The sequence below is a fragment of the Mus musculus genome, chromosome 9 (assembly GCF_000001635.26).
Source record: "Mus musculus strain C57BL/6J chromosome 9, GRCm38.p6 C57BL/6J".
NCBI lineage: Eukaryota > Metazoa > Chordata > Mammalia > Rodentia > Muridae > Mus > Mus musculus.
The window spans coordinates 82,930,127-82,947,228 of record NC_000075.6 but is presented as its reverse complement, the minus strand read 5'-3'; the positions used below and the strand labels follow the sequence as shown (position 1 = coordinate 82,947,228).

Here is a 17,102-nt window from a genome sequence, read left to right as displayed (position 1 = left end):
TTGCTTCTAAAGGATAGTTGATAGCTAGTTTTATGTGTACAAAATAAGATTGAAGCCAAGCATTAGATGGTTTATTACCAGGTTATTTCTGTGAAAGGAAAGGAAAGCAGGGTAGACTATCATGGAAACCTAAGTGAGCTTCCTGTAACTGAATTACTGGGTAAACTTAAGGTAATTCACAGCTCTCAGAGGTTTCAGGCGTTAGATTATGGAATAGTATTTGTAGGCTAGCAGCACTTATTTGTTATATTCAAATCTGTAATTCTGTAGTAATAGGACATAAAAGCATAAGACGATTTTACTTTGAAATAGTATTACTTTAAAACCTGTGATACATGCATTTTGTTATTTTTTCAGCAGGACTCACACAAAAATATAGTGTGAGCCAAAAATTGCATGTGAAGAAGTTGCTGAGATTCTTTACAATATATCTGAGATACTCAGGTTTCATAAACTCTAAGGTAGAAATGCTAGACTCTGATCTCAGTTAAAAAAGCATATTATTGGTGTGTGTGTGTGTGTGTGTGTGAATGAATGCATGCACGTGTGTGTCTGTGTAAAGTATATACACTATTTTTAAGAAAATTTCTGAATAAATTCAAGTGAGAAACTGTGGTGCTAATTCTCAAATACAGCTGGCAGTCTTCTTTGGGGAAAATTAACCTGTTAAAAACAAACTCAAGAGTTAGAGTACCTTCTCTGTCCATATGTTATGTATAGAAAGTAAGTACAGTAGTAATTTAGTTAGATGGGAATATTGTGTGTTGGAGTCAGTATATAAAGCAGATCAGCTCCGGGTTTGAGATCAGAATCCTTAAATACCTTCTGTTTTCACTCATGGAAAGGATTTTTGTTTTTTGATTTTCCTTAAAAAACATTCTGTGAGACATGGTATTTGAGTATTATTAGTTGATGAAGAAAAATCACCACTATCCAAATTTAACTGCTTTTGTAAGGAAATCTTTAAAAAGTATAGAATGCACTCTGGCTAAAGAGTAAAGATGTTTGAGTTTTAATTCTAGTTTCATGCTGTATTTTGACTTTGGACATACTATTTAGCTGCATTTGATTATTTATGAGAACAATGAGGAAAGTACAGTTATTTCAAGGAACTTAATTATTTGTATTGTTTATTTTGAAAACTTTAAACTAGGAGCCATATAGAAGTCATCCTTTTTTTTTCCTTTTCCTTTTTCTTTTTTTAAAACCAGCATGTGATAAATGAAAAAAAAAAATGAGTTCTAGAAGTCTGAATTTAAGAAACCTATTTTGTTCTGGAGTCCATTTATATTCCCCCATTTTCTTGGTAGCGGATACTCTGTTTTCAAGGAAGCTGAATGGGAAATACAGACTTGAACGACTTGTTCCAACTGCAGTTTATCAGCACATGAAGATGCATAAGCGAATTCTTGGACACTTATCATCGGTGTACTGTGTAACTTTTGATCGAACTGGCAGGCGGATATTTACTGTAAGTCATTTTTAAAGTCTTACCTTTACTGATAGAATTGAAGAAACAGTGTCTGTATGAGAACTTGAAGTAAAAATTTTTTCTTTTAATGATAAAATTTAAATTTGGGTAATTTTAAAAGCATGCTCTAACAAGTTTCTGCTTAAATTTGAACTTTTTCCAAGTTCTAAATTTAGTCCTGTTATAGTGTAATCACAGTAACATTATGTCCTATGTCCTGCACACACAAATTCCTCACTATTATATCAAATTGGCTGGTGGGGCTTTCATAAAATGCGATGTAGTTTTCAGTCTAGACTGAACATGGGCAAATTGTAGAACAGTATTTATTATCTGCAGAGAACCACTTGCTAGCCTCAGAGAGTTCTCTTTAAACAGTGATGGGAATCTTGTGCATAGCTGACAGTCTTTTCTCAGGATTTTGTCACCCTTGACACTGAATTCTTTAAAATACCTGATGATTTTAAAGAGTTGCTTTGAGAGTTGCTTGCATTTGGTTTCTCCTAACCTACAGGGAAAAGGAGCAGGACTTTTCAGCTTTAAGTGAGAAAAATATTTTGAAAGTATTTTGAATCTTTTATTCAAGTGCCTTAACTATTTATACTTAGTAAGGATAATATTTATCATACTACTATGGCTATACTTATTAAACATTATCCTTTGGACTGAAGGTATGCATTTATACAGCCTTTAATTGCCTTTGAAACAGGAAAATGGGAGATAGAAATTCCGGGAGAAATACCATTTTCTCAGCAACTGATGGGAACAGATGCAGATACCCACAGGCAAACATTAGGGGATGCTTGGGGAATCCTGTGAAAGAGGGGAAGAAGGATTGCAGGAATGAGAGGAGTCAAGGACACCCACAAGAAAACCCGCAGCATCAACTAACCTAGGCTCATGGGGGGATCACAGAGACTGAACTGACAGCCCGGAGCCTGCATAGGACTGACCTAGACCGTCTCTGTATATGCTAAGGTTGTGTAGCTGGGTCTTCCGGTGAGGTTCCTAACAGTGGGATCAGGGACTGACTCTTGACAACTTTTGGGGCCCTTTTCCTCACACTGAGCTGCCTTGTCCAGCCTTATTGCAATTTGAATTGCCAAGTTTGGTTGATGTCCTTGGGAAGTCCACCCTTTCCTGAAGAGAACGGAGGAGTGGATGGTTTGCGACAGGGGGAGGGGGCCTCAGAGAGAAGATTCGGGGGAGGGGGGCACCATGATCTTCCAATTGTAAAGAAATAACAATAATAATACAAAATTTAAAAAAAGAGGAAGTTCCCATTTCTGACTTTGGAGAACTGCTGCTAACTTTAAAGATTTATTTATTTTATGCATAGGAGTGTGTTTTGCCTTCATGCATGTGTGTGCACCATGTGCATGTCTGGTACCTATGTAGTTCAGAAGAAAGCATCAGATTTCTTGAAGTCCAGAAGACAAACACAGAAGGGAAGAAAAGTAACACTAATGATTGTATGTTCTTACCTAAACTCTAAAAGATATTTGTAAGATTGTGATATAAACTGCTAATTTTGCCAAATTCATAGTTTTATTCATATGGTGATTTAATAATATACTCTAAAATAATACTTTGGAGTAGAAATATTAAGAGAGCCTTTTTTTTTTAATTCACTTTTTATTTATATACATTTTTGTGTGTGTGCCTGCAGAGGCCAGGTGTTAGATTTCCTGGAACTAGAGTTAGAGGCAGGTGTGAATATCCTCATGGGTGATGGGAACCAACTGGGTTTTTCAGTATATGATTCTTAACTCCTGAGCTATTAGTTGTGAGACTGGTTTTTACAGTTTACTTTTTTGTATTATCACTTGAGTTGTAACAGGGCACGTTTATATCTACTGCTCATATTACCTTGTAAAGTTGAACTTACGATGAGTATTTTCTCATTGAACTTGAAGCACACGGCATGTTGAACCTGACTGGTGCTTGCTTTAAAATTTGGTCTTAAAAATAGAATATGGATCGGTAAAGTTTGTGATGGTAGTTCATGGCCAACAGGAAATCCATGTGTTAACATGTTGATATAGTTTATTAGAATGACATTTTGGTAAAGGATTAACCAATGTTTTCTTTTCATGTATTTGGTATTTTAAGACTTTTCAGTTTTAATACTAAGTTGCTAGTGCTGGGATATTTAAAAGCTTTTTTCAAAGGATAAAGAGTATCACCTTTGGCATTAGAGTGCTTTCAGTCACAGCTTTACCATGTCCAGAGAGGGGAATGGATAATAATTGCAATGGTGGGTTTCTGAGGGCATATATGAAACAGTGCAATGATTACTACGTAGCTAGGGCTACAGAGAAAAGCCATTACATTTTACTTACTGCTATTAATTTTTAGACAGACTTGAAACAAATGTTATATATTTCTACCCTTCTAAACACATGTGTGATGCTAGAGTTTGATTCAAGCCCTAAGCCACTGAGCTATATTTCAACCTCCAGTAAACTCTTGTTTATAAATGCTATGAAAGGTTTTAGAGGAAATCCTTGTAATTGGTAAGTGAAGTTTTCTGTTAGGAAACTATTGTTATTTGTGCTAGTATGTTTTAATAATTAATATTTTCTTAGAAGATTATTTTTTAAAAGGAAGGAGGTAGCATAATTATCAAGTTAGGTTTTATTTTCTAATTTTCACTTAATCTTGTAATCTTTTTACTTGGTTTCAGAATCACTGCCAGAAATTATCTTTATGAAGGAAAAGCAGACTTGATGAATTCTCAGGACTAAGGCTTACCGTACATTAAGCACGTAAAAGACATCCCAGTTGGGAGTGGTGATGCATGCCTTTAATCCCAGTACAAGGCAGGCCTGGCTGTATTAGGGAGTTCAGGCCAGCCATGCACATAAAGTGAGACACATGTAGTCTCTCCAAGGAAGGCGGAGTAGGGGTAGAGAAGGAGAGGGAGACAAACAGATCCTTCATCTCCTTTTCAGAAAGGTAAAATGCATTTTTTTTTCCATTGAGATTAAGGTAAAGGAACATAAAAAAGCTATTTTTATTAGAAGTTTCAGGAAAGAATATGGGTTGCTGTATTTCTTTAATAAATTTGAATCTTTTGCCAATCTCTACTTTAAGATTTTGAAGTATAAAATTTGAAAACATTTATTTACAAATAATAAACCAACAGTATTGATACTATTATGATTTTTTTGATAAATGATACATAAATTAATGAGGTAAATCAAAATAGGTCTATAATTCATCCTTACCATAGAAATGTTGCTGAGAAGCAACACCTTAGCTGAATTGAGTATATATTGCACAGTTAGAGAAAGGTGTTTATGTAAGGAACTATAATATATAATTTTTTATTATTGGATATAGCACACAATTATACATGGGTTATCACTGAGCCTGAGATAGAAATACTGATAGCAACAAATTCGCCAAATTACTGTACAACCCGCTAAAGAGTAGATAAATATAAGTTCATCGAAAACGGGAGAACAAATGATGCATTTAAAGTGTGCATCAGGTTTTTTGTTAAGATCTACAGAAAACAGGCTGGTTTGGAATTCACCATCTTTCTGTTTCATGTTCAGCCAGAATGCTGGGATTGTGGGTGTATACTACCACGCTTGGCAGAATATCTTTTTTAATGGATCCTATTGTGGTGTCTGGATTAAAACAAAAGTGATGTTGATGTGGTTTAAATTGAGAAAGTTCTGGCACTTAGCCATGAAGCAAAGCAGAACTTGGAACAGTCACAGGGAAATGAGAATTAGATCACCACATTGAAAATAGATTTATAGGATTCAAAAGACTGATGTGTATGTATGCATATACATACATATACACACATGCATACATACATGAGGGCAAGTATGAGAGGACATGCATTTAACTTGTTGATAGAAAGTCATCTAACTTACTGTGTCAGGCATTTAAGCAGAAAAGGCTGCCAGGTAGAACATGCTCTCCTGTGTTTTTGAGGAGTGTGTGTGGGAAGAAGCTAGGTAGACATTCTCAATAACAATGGGAATGCAAGAGTGAGATCTTGTCTACAAGATTCAGCGTAAAAATCATTTATATGGAAAACAACATTACAGATGAAGAGAGCTTAATCTTTAACTTTTGAAACTGACAAGGGCACATGGTAACTGGCAAAGCTGTTGCCTCTGCTTCTTGGTGGTTTTGTGTATAGGTAGAGCAGGAGTGCCTGTCAAGCCGAGAGATGAGATGGTTATGAAACACAAGACTAAGGCAAAATAAGACTGAAGGTATCTTACCAGCTTACCAAAGTAGTTAATGATTATCTTGATTTAAATTTTTGTAGTCCCCACTCTTAAACTCCTATTTTAAAAGTATCCTGAAACCAAATCCCTGTATTAAAAGGTATGCCTTTTGGTAATGGTTAGGTTGTGCCTTTGTGAATGGACTTGCTTAATAGAGACCCAAGACTTGTTTGCCTCCTGTCATGTCTGTTAGAAGTTGCCACTTACGAAGTAGATACAGAGATTTTTTACTAGACACTGAATCAATCTCTTAGGCCCTGCATTTTAACTTATTACCAGCCTGCAGAATTCCAAGCAGTAAGTGACTATTGTTTATAAATTACCCACCCAAAGGTCTTGTTACAGTAGCTCCAGTAGATTAAGACAGGCAACTTTGACAAATGCTAAATGTTGCCATGTCTGTGTTTTAATTACATTGTTACTTTCCCTATATGTCAGATGCAAAGCTTGCTTATAATTGCTCACAGCCTTTCTACTACTTATTCCCTTTGCTAGTGATTGGATTGTTTTCTCAAACCATTCATGTGGTTAATTTCTTTATTAGCAGGTTGAGGCTGGTAGAAAGGATCTTGGTTTGAAGATATTGACATAATCTTGCAGTATGCCCCAAAAGGTACCAATTGTTTAAGAGGAGAAATTGGAGGTGAGAAAAACAGGTCACTTTAGAAATAACATGACCAAATTAACTTTACTAGTTGTAGAATAAATGACGCTATGCATTCTGAAAAGTGTTATGAAGAGAATGTTGCATCTTTGTGGTGACATTTGTGCATCTGGTCATAAAGATGCTATCTGCAGAGCCAGGCTCTGAGGTGTTATGTGGACCATATTTATAAACCTTTAAGACATAAATAAGAAAGGAGTCTAGGTAGCAGAGTTCGAAGAAATATGAAAATTAAGTGAAATGTCTATATGGAGTCCAGTGCAAAAAAAGAAAAGAATTCATCATAAGTAGAATTGACAGACTGAGTGGACCCTGCAGATTGAAATTAATGCTATTTATATTATTTTACTTGCTTATTCAGAAAGAGTCCATGTCTTAGGAGGAGATAGAGTTTCAGGTCTGCAACCTGCTCTTAAATATTTCAGAAAAAGACATTTCTCTCTGTGTCTGTCTCTGTGTCTGTGTCTGTCAAAGCATGTAAGTACGTAATGGTTATAGGAAAGAAACAGTACTGAAGCAGTATGTGATGGTTATTGGGGAAAGAAATGGTCTTGAAGCACACACAGGGAAAATTTTTAAGAGATTATTTGTCCTGGATAATTGAGATATCCTTGTAGTTTATCTCAAATTGAAAAAAATATATCACTGGGAAGCTGCTTCTGAAGTGGCCTTATGCATGTCAGGCAAGTGCTTTACAACTGAGATATCTATCTATCTATCTATCTATCTATCTATCTATCTGTGGTGTAAACATGCTTCATGCAGAAAGATTTAAAGGTTAGTTATATAGAAGCAATAATATTCTATTTGGTATGTTTTGTTAGTGTTGTCAAGGAAAGATGGTATGAAAATTTAGGGAAATGTTAATTGTGAAAAAAACTATCACTGGGAAGGAACTAAAGGAGGAAACCTGAAGATAAGAGATGACTTACACAGACACTCTGAAGGAAGAAAGGCTGGAGTGCAGTAGGAATGTTTGGACTGGTTTATTTGAACTGGTTAGAGCAATATTGATGTAGGCCTATAACTAACAGACTTTACTTACAATGTAAAGTGTTCTATCTGGTTAGAATCCTGGATAGGGAATGGTACTGAGGTCTCGAGTTCAGCGATAAACCTTGGCAGCTAGAAAGAATGGTCAGTAGGAACCACCTAGAAGGAAAAGCTTGCTGAATATGCTTTAGTCTTTCAAATAAATGGGATTTCTAATTTCTAGTATTGCAAAGGTAGCATGCTTATATTGGTCTAGGTTTAGAGCCTATGAAAATCTGGTGCATTACAAAGTAGAGGGCCATATTAAACCTGTAGGAGGTCCCTTTCTCAGAAGAGCATAGCTAGATGTCATCTCGGCTATGTGTTGCCTACAAAAGAATGCAAAAGAATGTATCCAAAAGAATGCAAGCAGTTCTTCTTGTTCCTCAGATTGTTTTTTAATTGGGTGACTTCATTAATTTATGAATTTTTAAATTAATACCAACACTTTACATAATACTTAGAAGAATTAGATAAATAACAGTGATTCCAGAATAAAGACCCAATTTAAAGGCACCTTTCTTTCGTATGATATGTGTGATCTTTTCAAGTTCAGCAGTAGAATAAGTGAGCTTACAGACTATGTTAGCCAAATTCTTTGATTTGGGCAAACCTAAATTTTGTTTAAATCTCACTGTTCTTTTTTTTCCCTTTTTTTAAATCAAGCTTTTGTACTCTATTGTATGTTTCAACTTCTCTACCTCTATCCTTTGTTGACACGATAGCTTGAAATAAATAATATCATGAAATAATTTTTTTTTTTTTAGTTTGTTTTTTTCCAGACAGGGTTTCTCTGTGTAGCCCTGACTGTCCTGGAACTCACTTTGTAGACCAGGCTGGCCTCAAACTCAGAAATCCACCTGACTCTGCCTCCTAAGTGCTGGGATTAAAGGCGTGTGCCACCACTGCCCAGCGAAATAATTTTTTAAAAACCCACAGAGTTTGATGTCTTGTTTTTAAAGGTTACATAAGCTAAAGTCTACAAATTTTTATTGTACAATGATTGAGCTTATACTAGGAATAGTGACAGTAGACAAACAGTGTTGCAATGAACACTTCACAGTAATTATGAATATATTCTTAGGTAAAATAGCTACTTATTGCTCCTCCATGCTATTTTGAGAGTAACACTGTATGTAACATTATAATTGGATTTAAAGAGAACCCCCAAATAAAATTTCACCCTCATTCTTTTGTTATAGCATTCCCTGTAATGCTGTCTCTTTGTAATTATGTCTGCTTCATTGTCATCTATAAACTAAAAACTAAGTTTTATGCTCTCAGATCTTCGGTTGTAACTTTAGTTCTACGCAGAAACAGCAGAAGCTAGCAGTGTCAGACTAAAGGCAGCGATGGTCCTGTCACTTGAAATTCTCTAGCAGCTACTTTACTAGGTTAAAATCAAGCCATTAGCACCCTCCCTGATCTTCCTTAGGTTAAGCCTTTTCAGATTAGTTGTTAGATTTGATAGTATGTGGATATACGGTATTCCTGTAGCTGATGGCTAGTGTTTTCTACTGGGCATTGAGACTTTAGTAAAGAAAACAAGACCAGTTTTTGTACTACCTGCTTTCTCACTGTTGATTTCGGAAAATTTCCTTAACTCTCTTTAATCAACCGTATTTCTATGTTTCCTTTTCACTTTTTTTTTTTTTTTTTTTGGCTCTTTTTAATCTTCTTTCTTCTTTCTGGAAATAATAGCCATCTGTCTGTTTGTTTGCTGAGGTTAGTTACATAATATTTATAGATTTGCTTTAAAAATTGATCCCACTGCTCCTTCATGCATGCACTTTAGATGTTATTTTCTTTTAATTCAAGTGTAGTAGAGAGTAGCTGAGTCTGTGTATGGCATTTTCATGACTATGCATCATTATGTTTGGTTGTAATTTGCCACCCTCCCAGTGTCCTCTCCCATGTTCCCATGGTTTGGCTTCTGACCTTACTGAGACCCTCTCCGCCCTCCCCATAGTCCCTACCTGGTCTCACAGGTATTTATTACCCTCTTCTCATTTCATCCTTTCTTAAGAAGTAAAAGAAAGCCAGAGTATGAAGAAATAGAGGGAGAATAAAATTAAATATAAAAAGGGAAAGGATAATGACAAGGGAAGAATATTATTGGGAGGTGGGGGAAGAATAAGAGTTTAGAATTAAAAAAAAATATTAAGGCAAAACAGCAAGATACCGCTCAGGAATGAAAACAATCTAAATAAAATCACGTGATACACGAAGGGGAATTAAACAAATTTTTAAAAAAAGGCTACGAAACAGAAATGTATCTAGTTGACAAAACCAAACCAAACCATTGGTTGTACTTGGTGACACACACCTTGGTCTATGTGGTAAGAGAAAAAAATGAAACCTTTGGAACATGTTCACCTGCTTTGTCTCTATCTTGGTAGCTTTCCTTCTTTACCTACCAGGGAGGGGCCTGTGCTTTGCAGCCTGAGAGCTGGCCTTGTTCTCGCACTCAGTATTATTTTAATCTGGCAGATACTTTCCAAGTCTTATCAGGAATAGGGAAAGGGACCAAGCCCTGAGACAGACCTATCTGCATGCTTTTCAAGAACCCCTGCCTGTTTATCATCTTCCTGGAGCCATGTCACAGTTTTTAGGCTCTGTAGTAGTTAGGTAGAGATGAATGGGTGCAGGGGTTGATCTTCACTGTCCACAGGCGCAGGCCTCTCAAACTCTAGGGTTTCTCAGTTGGTAAGATCTGCTTTTTGCTAAGGGCAGGCTATCTTGGCTGAGGTACTTCTTGTCCTTTTCCCAGATTCCTGCCATTTATACTCTTTGCTTTGTCACTGTCTACCCATCCTGACCTCCATAGTAGCCTTTGTTTACTCAGTGGCTGAAGGAGGCCACATTGTGACTTTCCCACCTTTATCTCAGGTACTTAATGTAGCTGAGGTTTTAGTGATAGGCTCTCCTTCAGGATGGTACCCAGTTGCTACACATCACATCTAGGGAAACATGAGCTTTCTGCCCACTGGAGGAATCACTGTCTCACCAAAGTTGGCAGGTGAGTTTGAAGTATGTAAGGGTTGTGAGCTTGCCCTAAGGGCTGCTTGCGCTTTAGACTCTTGTGAACAGCCCAGTCTTTCTTGTTGTGATTCTCCTTCATACATCTTCATATATGCCATGTGGATACTATGCCTCTCACCATTTATTTAATATTATTCTTATTTAATACCCAGTGTGGTTTAAATTTTCCTTTTGTAAGAGTCTAATTTAGTCTTCTTCTGGTTTATAGTTAGCCTCAGTATTATTTGTGGTGTTGGAATTAGGCTTAAAGAAAGAAAGTTTGTTTAAATTTTGATCAATAGTTTGATATGTTTAAAGAATAATATTTAGTCAGTTTTCAACTTAGCTTCTCACAGTCCTATAAAACACATGTGTAGGGTATTGAAGTAATGAGACACTTTTTCTAGGACTCAGTGCATTGGTTTAATTTATATTGAGCATCACTGAATAAATAAACGTATTTATGGTACTTTTTTTTTTTTTTAATTTTGGTTTTTTTGAGACAGGGTTTCTCTGTGTAGCCCTGGCTGTCCTGGAACTCACTCTGTAGACCAGGCTGGCCTCAAACTCAGAAATCTGCCCGCCTCTGCCTCCCAAGTGCTGGGATTAAAGGCGTGCGCCACCACTGCCCGGCTATAGTGCATTATTTACACTTTCATTTTGGTCTTTTTTACTGTATGTGTGTTTCTGCTTGCTTATGTGAATGTCTGTGTGTGGGGTGTGTGCCTGGTATTATGGAGCTTAGAAGGGTGTCTGATCCCTTAGGACTGAAGTTAGAGGTAGTTAGAGCCACCATGTGGGTGCTGGGACCCAAACCCTGTCCTCTACCCAAGTTCCAAGTGTTGTCAACTGCTGAGTCGTGTCTTGAGCTCCGTATGCTTTTTCAGCCCCTACTGTTGTTTTTCTCAGAGAGGGTTTAGGGTAGCCTGAGCTGGCCTCAGACTTAGCATGTGAGCCGAGGGGAACCCTGAGCTCAGTTTCTGTACAAGTGCCGTGACGTACAGTTTATTGTTCTCTGACAGTGTTTTCTGCGAGCTGGAGGGATGACTCAGTGGTTCAAAGCATTGCTTGGTCTTCTAGAGGACCTCAGTTTGATTTGCAGCACCCACGTGGTGTCTAACAACTGCCAGTTCCAGGAAAATGGGTGCCCGTGTCTAGCCTCTGTCGACACTACATGGATACGGTGCACAAACACACATGATTGCAACACCAGCACATGCTGAACAAATGTTTTCTCAGCTGTTTTCTGTGCTTGTATTTCTTATAGTCATTTTGTCAGAGCTTGGTTGATTTTTTTTTTTTCTTTCAAATTTCCTTTAAAATAAAATGCTAATCAGAGTGATATGAGGTAAAATTTTCTTAGGATACTTGTTCTGTTTGAAATTCTGTCAGGAGTTCTTTGAGGGTAAGAGTAGGTTTTTGAGTAGTATAGTAGAGATTATCTTATGTAGATGATTACAATTTGAAAGGAAAAAAGTTAATTTGAATATTGAAAACATATAAGGAAAAATACATTAGTTTTATTGTTGGTACTTGTTTGAATTGGGCAGAACAATAAACTCAGGAGTATACATTAAGACTTTTGTTAGATTTAATTTCTGAGAAGATTCTGGCGAGAGCACCAGTTGCCACTTATTTTTGTTAAAGCTGACATTTTTGTCTGAAAACTAGAAGGGTTCATAGTTCATTAACATGGAAAGCATGTGAAACAACTGTAATATAGTTTAAAGCAAACTTTTACTCAGATCTATATAGTGTGCAGCAATATCAATATTTGGAAGCAGAGTTACACAAATTTTGCTTGTGCCTTATACATATGTATATTTAACTTAAAATTCTATTTTTGTAATAAATACAAGTCAGAACCAAATATAGATTTCAGTAAGTAGTCTTGATATTGTAGAGAAGATTTTTCTATATTCTTTGTGGACATCTGAGTTCAGGTTGTTCAAGTTTCTTATATAAATTTGCATGTAATTCCTATATAGCCCGTATCTCTATTTCTATGTACTTTAAATCATCTGCATTACTTAACAGTAGTTACTGCAGTAAGAGTACCTTGTAAATTAGTTCTTACGTCTTGTTTATGGTAAAGAGACTGGAGATGTTTGCATACATGTGTTTGTTCTGAATATGCTTTTTTATTGAGATAGATAATGGAAATAGTCACATTGTTTTGGATAAATGAATGAAGTGAATGAGTCTAGTCAGTTTTTAGAGTTAAGATAACTTGATCAAATGAGTCTTGTGAAGCCTTTTTGTTTTAGCTAGCTCTTGCTGTTTTCTCCTTGTGCTATGTGGTGGCATAGACTTTGTTGTTGGAAGTCAAAAGTCTAGCCATTCTTACTTCACTTCCCGCAGATGTACAGGTTTGGAATTCCTTTCCCTGTTATTCCCCCTTGATCCTTTCTAATCTTTCTTCTCTGTTCTAGTAACAACTTAGTGTTTTACTTTTTACTATCTTTATTCTAGTATCAAGCTAATTTTACTACTAACTGTTTTACCAACTTTAACCTGACTTTCTGTTTTCTAGCCTCATTCACTCTGATGACAAAGTACTCTGAAAATATATCTGGTCCTGGTACTCATTGCTTGATGTCCATTACAGAGCATCATTTCTTCATTTTCATACAATTATTTCATATTCTATATTAGTATTCAGACAGCTTGCTACTTGGCAACTTTTCTAGTTTGCTGTAGGATTCAACCACACAACTAGCTTGTATTCAAGTGGGGGGCCGTGTTTTAGGTAGTATTGGTAGGGTTTGAAATAAAGCGCGTCTAACAAACTTCTAGTACTGTGTACCCTAACCCTAACACAGAAAACTTAGGTGCGTTATTTGCTACTTTGTGCATTCTCTTCAGATATAAAGGTTTGGGGTTGTTTTGTTTTGTGCTGTTTTTAGCTTTAGATTGGAGGAGCTGGAAGAACTATAGTAAAACTGGATCCTGCCAGACCAAGTACCTGTTTTCTATTTTAATTTAAAGTGGCAGAAATACTGGTGTTCTAAACTCCTCGGATCATTATATGATGATTAATGACACAATTTGTGCTGTTTTAGATATTTAAGATTTTGGCATTAAAAGATAAAAATAAAGCCCAGAAGTTCAGATCTCTGGAATGTGAATTGTAATATTTATTTCAAGATAAAGAATTAATGACTAGCCCTTTCCTTAACAGTTCTTACTGAATTTAAGATAAGCACATAATTTATATATGTTTACTGGTTTCAAAAACCAAGTCTTTTTCTCTGAATAGTGATTTTTTAGCTGTTGTCATAATTTTAGCTGAAGGTCAGTGATTGTAAACTTGTTCATTACACTTTCAGCTTTTAATAGTTTCCCCAGATTACCATGTACCATTGCAAAATAACATATTAGGAACCATATTTGTTTTACAATTAAATTACATATTATTATTGCTGTAATTCATGTTCCTTTATAAGATTGGAGGTAGTGGTGATTGTAGATGGTAGGTGTAGACCATTGATGACTGTGATTTACTACCTATATCTATGTCTCTTGTTTGTAGCTACACAATCCTTAATTAGTGCATGATTTAATAAAATAAAGAATTTCAGAACAAGAACAGTACTATTAGTTTTCAATGTCTAAACTGTAGTTGTTGATATGTGGAGGTGACACTTTTTTTATATTAACATTTTGAATTATTACTTATGGGATTAATTCTATCAATGTTTCTATTCTAATTTCAAGGGTTCTGATGATTGTCTTGTGAAAATCTGGGCCACAGACGATGGAAGATTGCTAGCTACTTTAAGAGGACATGCTGCTGAAATATCAGACATGGCTGTAAACTATGAGAATACTATGATAGCAGCTGGAAGTTGTGATAAAATGATTCGTGTCTGGTGTCTTCGAACCTGTGCACCTTTGGCTGTTCTTCAGGGACATAGTGCATCTATTACATCACTACAGGTAGCTGTTGTAAATTGTATTAAACCTTTTATATTTTAAGAATTTAATTATGTGTTAGGATGTCACTTTTGTGGTGTAATAGCTAAGGTTTAAAACAGAAGAGTACTTTTTTAAGAACTGTATGAACTCGCAGTGCCATGGCCATTGTGCCTTTGTTAGCGTAGTGTTTGTGGTCACTGTTAGCTTCTGTGAGTTTGGTTTTATTATTTGGACTGCCTCTGTTCTTGTAAAGAATGTTTCCCCTATGATTGCTTTTCAGTTCTCACCATTGTGCAGTGGCTCAAAGAGATACCTGTCTTCTACAGGGGCGGACGGCACTATTTGCTTTTGGCTTTGGGATGCTGGAACCCTTAAAATAAAGTCAGTTGCGTTTTTACTTTATAAAATACATGCTTAATGGTTGAAAGTGTAAAAAACATCAAATCAACAAAGAGAAACATTTAATTTTTTTCTTGTATAAATAATGAAAATAAGCTTAGAATTTTAAAATCTGATCTTTTATTTTTATGCCTCACCTTTTTTTATGTACCATTTTTTCCCCTCATATTTAGATTTTATTTATCTTTCTCTGAAGTCCAGTTGCTTCCTTAAAGGATATACGTTTTATTACCATGTCTTTCTGTATGTTGTATAATTTTGTCTTAGCTTAACTTTGTACTGAGAACATATTATTAGCATTATAAATGCTATTTTTTTAGAATAATTCAAATTATATTACTAAGTCTATGAACATTAGGTTTTGTTTTAGAAAACAGTTGAAGTTTTCATTATGATACTACATTAAGATACACAGATTCTACAGCAGCACTTCACAGCTTTGATTTTACCTCTGCTAAAGTCTTGATTTGTAGAGATGGAGAGGTGGTTCAGTAGTTAAGAACACTTAGATTAATCTTATGTCCTATCACATTCCAGTTCCAGGGAATCTGATGGCCAGTTCTGTCCTTCACAAGCGTCAGGCACACACATGACATAGTGCACATACATACTTATAGGAAGAACACTCAAAAATGAAATAAATATATTTAAACAAAATTTTTTAAAATTTGGCTTATCAAACCAGGGTTGCAGAACAGTGAATCTATTGATAAAGGACATCAAAGTTAAAGAAAGGCAAAATGGTTTTCCCATTTCTCAAAAACATGGTTCTAGGTAATATTTTGCTTTATGTGCATTTATTTGAAAAAGGTTCTCACTTTGTAGCTCATGTTCGCCTGAACTAATTATGTAGCCAAGGCTCTCCTGAGCTTTGAGTATTTAGCCTGTTTCAGCCTCTCAAGGCCTGGGATTAAGGATCATTTATTTATATTATTTTTTTATTTAATCACAACCTGAAAAATGTTCCAGTTTTAGTGCTATGGACAGTTAAAGTTTTCTTCTCTGATAGAAAAAAAGAGGCAAAAGTAGGATTTTAAATATAGTTATCACAGATTTGTATGTACATCGTTACATGCATCAGAACTCATACTTAAAATCTATAGTTTTATTTTTCAACACAGTTGAAACATTAAACATGTCAAAAATATTAATCTAGAATATCTGTAGCATAGCTATAACTAGTATAAATGAATCTGAATATAATTTTTTAATGTATATCATGCTATTTTGGAGGAATTTTGTTGTTGACATGATTCACATTGAGTTCAGATTTGCTTTAGTATAAAGGATAAATTGAATTTTGGAAGAATGTTTTATCTTGTTGCTGTATTAGAAGATAAGCAAGAGCTGGGAAGATGGCTCAGTGGGTAATGTGCTTGCTACGTGGCATAGGGTCCTTAGTTTAGAGCCCCATCACCCTGTAAAAGCAAGACAGAGAGAGAGGCACATTTGTTACCTGAGGGGCTGGGACTAGGGTTGAGACAGCCACAGGTGAGGCTTGCTGGCTGTCAAGTGAACTAAGTGATCTAGTGAACTAAGACCTTGTCTCAAAAAATGAGGTGGACTCATTGAGAAAGTCACATTGTCAGCTTCTGGCTTTTACACACATGCATTCATGATTGCACACATATTCATAGGCCTCCTCCCACCCTCGTAGTACATACACACTACTTTAAACAGAAAGGAAAAGCTTAATTAACTGTACTATATACTGATAACATACAACCTGCTTTGCCAATGGGTTCATTTTTAAAGTTGATTTATTATATATTTGTATGCTGCTAGTCTACTACTATATGAAACTTGTTAAATTGGATTAAAGGTGGTTATAATTCATTTCTAGAGTGAAAATGACTTTAGAATTGTTCTATGTACTGATGGGTATGTGTGTGTGTGTGTATCAGAATGTACTATGGAATTTATCTCTAGAATTTTAGAGGGACTTTTGATAGAGTTTTGATATTGATGTTGTTTTTAGGAAGTTAGCCAGCTGTTACTCATTCATTTTGTGTTTAAGGTCAATTTGTAGAAGGGATTATTTCTTATAGCTCAATAGGATATTTTTAAATGATATTTATTTGATTTTACTATAGTCCAAGACCCACAAAATTTACAGAGCGTCCTCGGCCTGGAGTGCAAATGATATGTTCTTCGTTCAGTGCTGGTATGATTATTTACCATTTTAATTTTCAACTTAAAATTGTTCATTAGAAAGTACATCTCAAAGAGATGGAATTATAAAAATATTTTCTGCTGGATTGTATATCACATGTAAGTTAGAACTAATAAGCAAATAGGAATAAAAATCAAATTAGGGAACTTTACTTTTATGGAATTAGGT

General features: G+C 35.5%; 1 protein-coding gene across 8 annotated transcripts in view; it reads left to right on the top strand.

The window, feature by feature from the left end:
- The window catches only part of Phip (pleckstrin homology domain interacting protein), a 115,510-nt gene that overhangs the window by 34,440 nt on the left and 63,968 nt on the right, over nt 1-17,102 (top strand). For 4 of the 8 annotated variants that reach the window (XM_006511564.4, XM_030244740.1, XM_030244738.1 and 1 more), the window contains exons 7-10: nt 1,311-1,471; nt 14,162-14,383; nt 14,643-14,743; nt 16,855-16,925. In XM_006511564.4, coding sequence (XP_006511627.1) covers nt 1,311-1,471; nt 14,162-14,383; nt 14,643-14,743; nt 16,855-16,925 — 555 coding nt within the window. Of the gene's footprint in view, nt 1-1,310; nt 1,472-6,271; nt 6,371-14,161; nt 14,384-14,642; nt 14,744-16,854; nt 16,926-17,102 lie in introns of those variants that run through there. The other 4 variants (XM_030244736.1, XM_006511565.4, XM_030244739.1 and 1 more) reach the window with 3 other exon arrangements.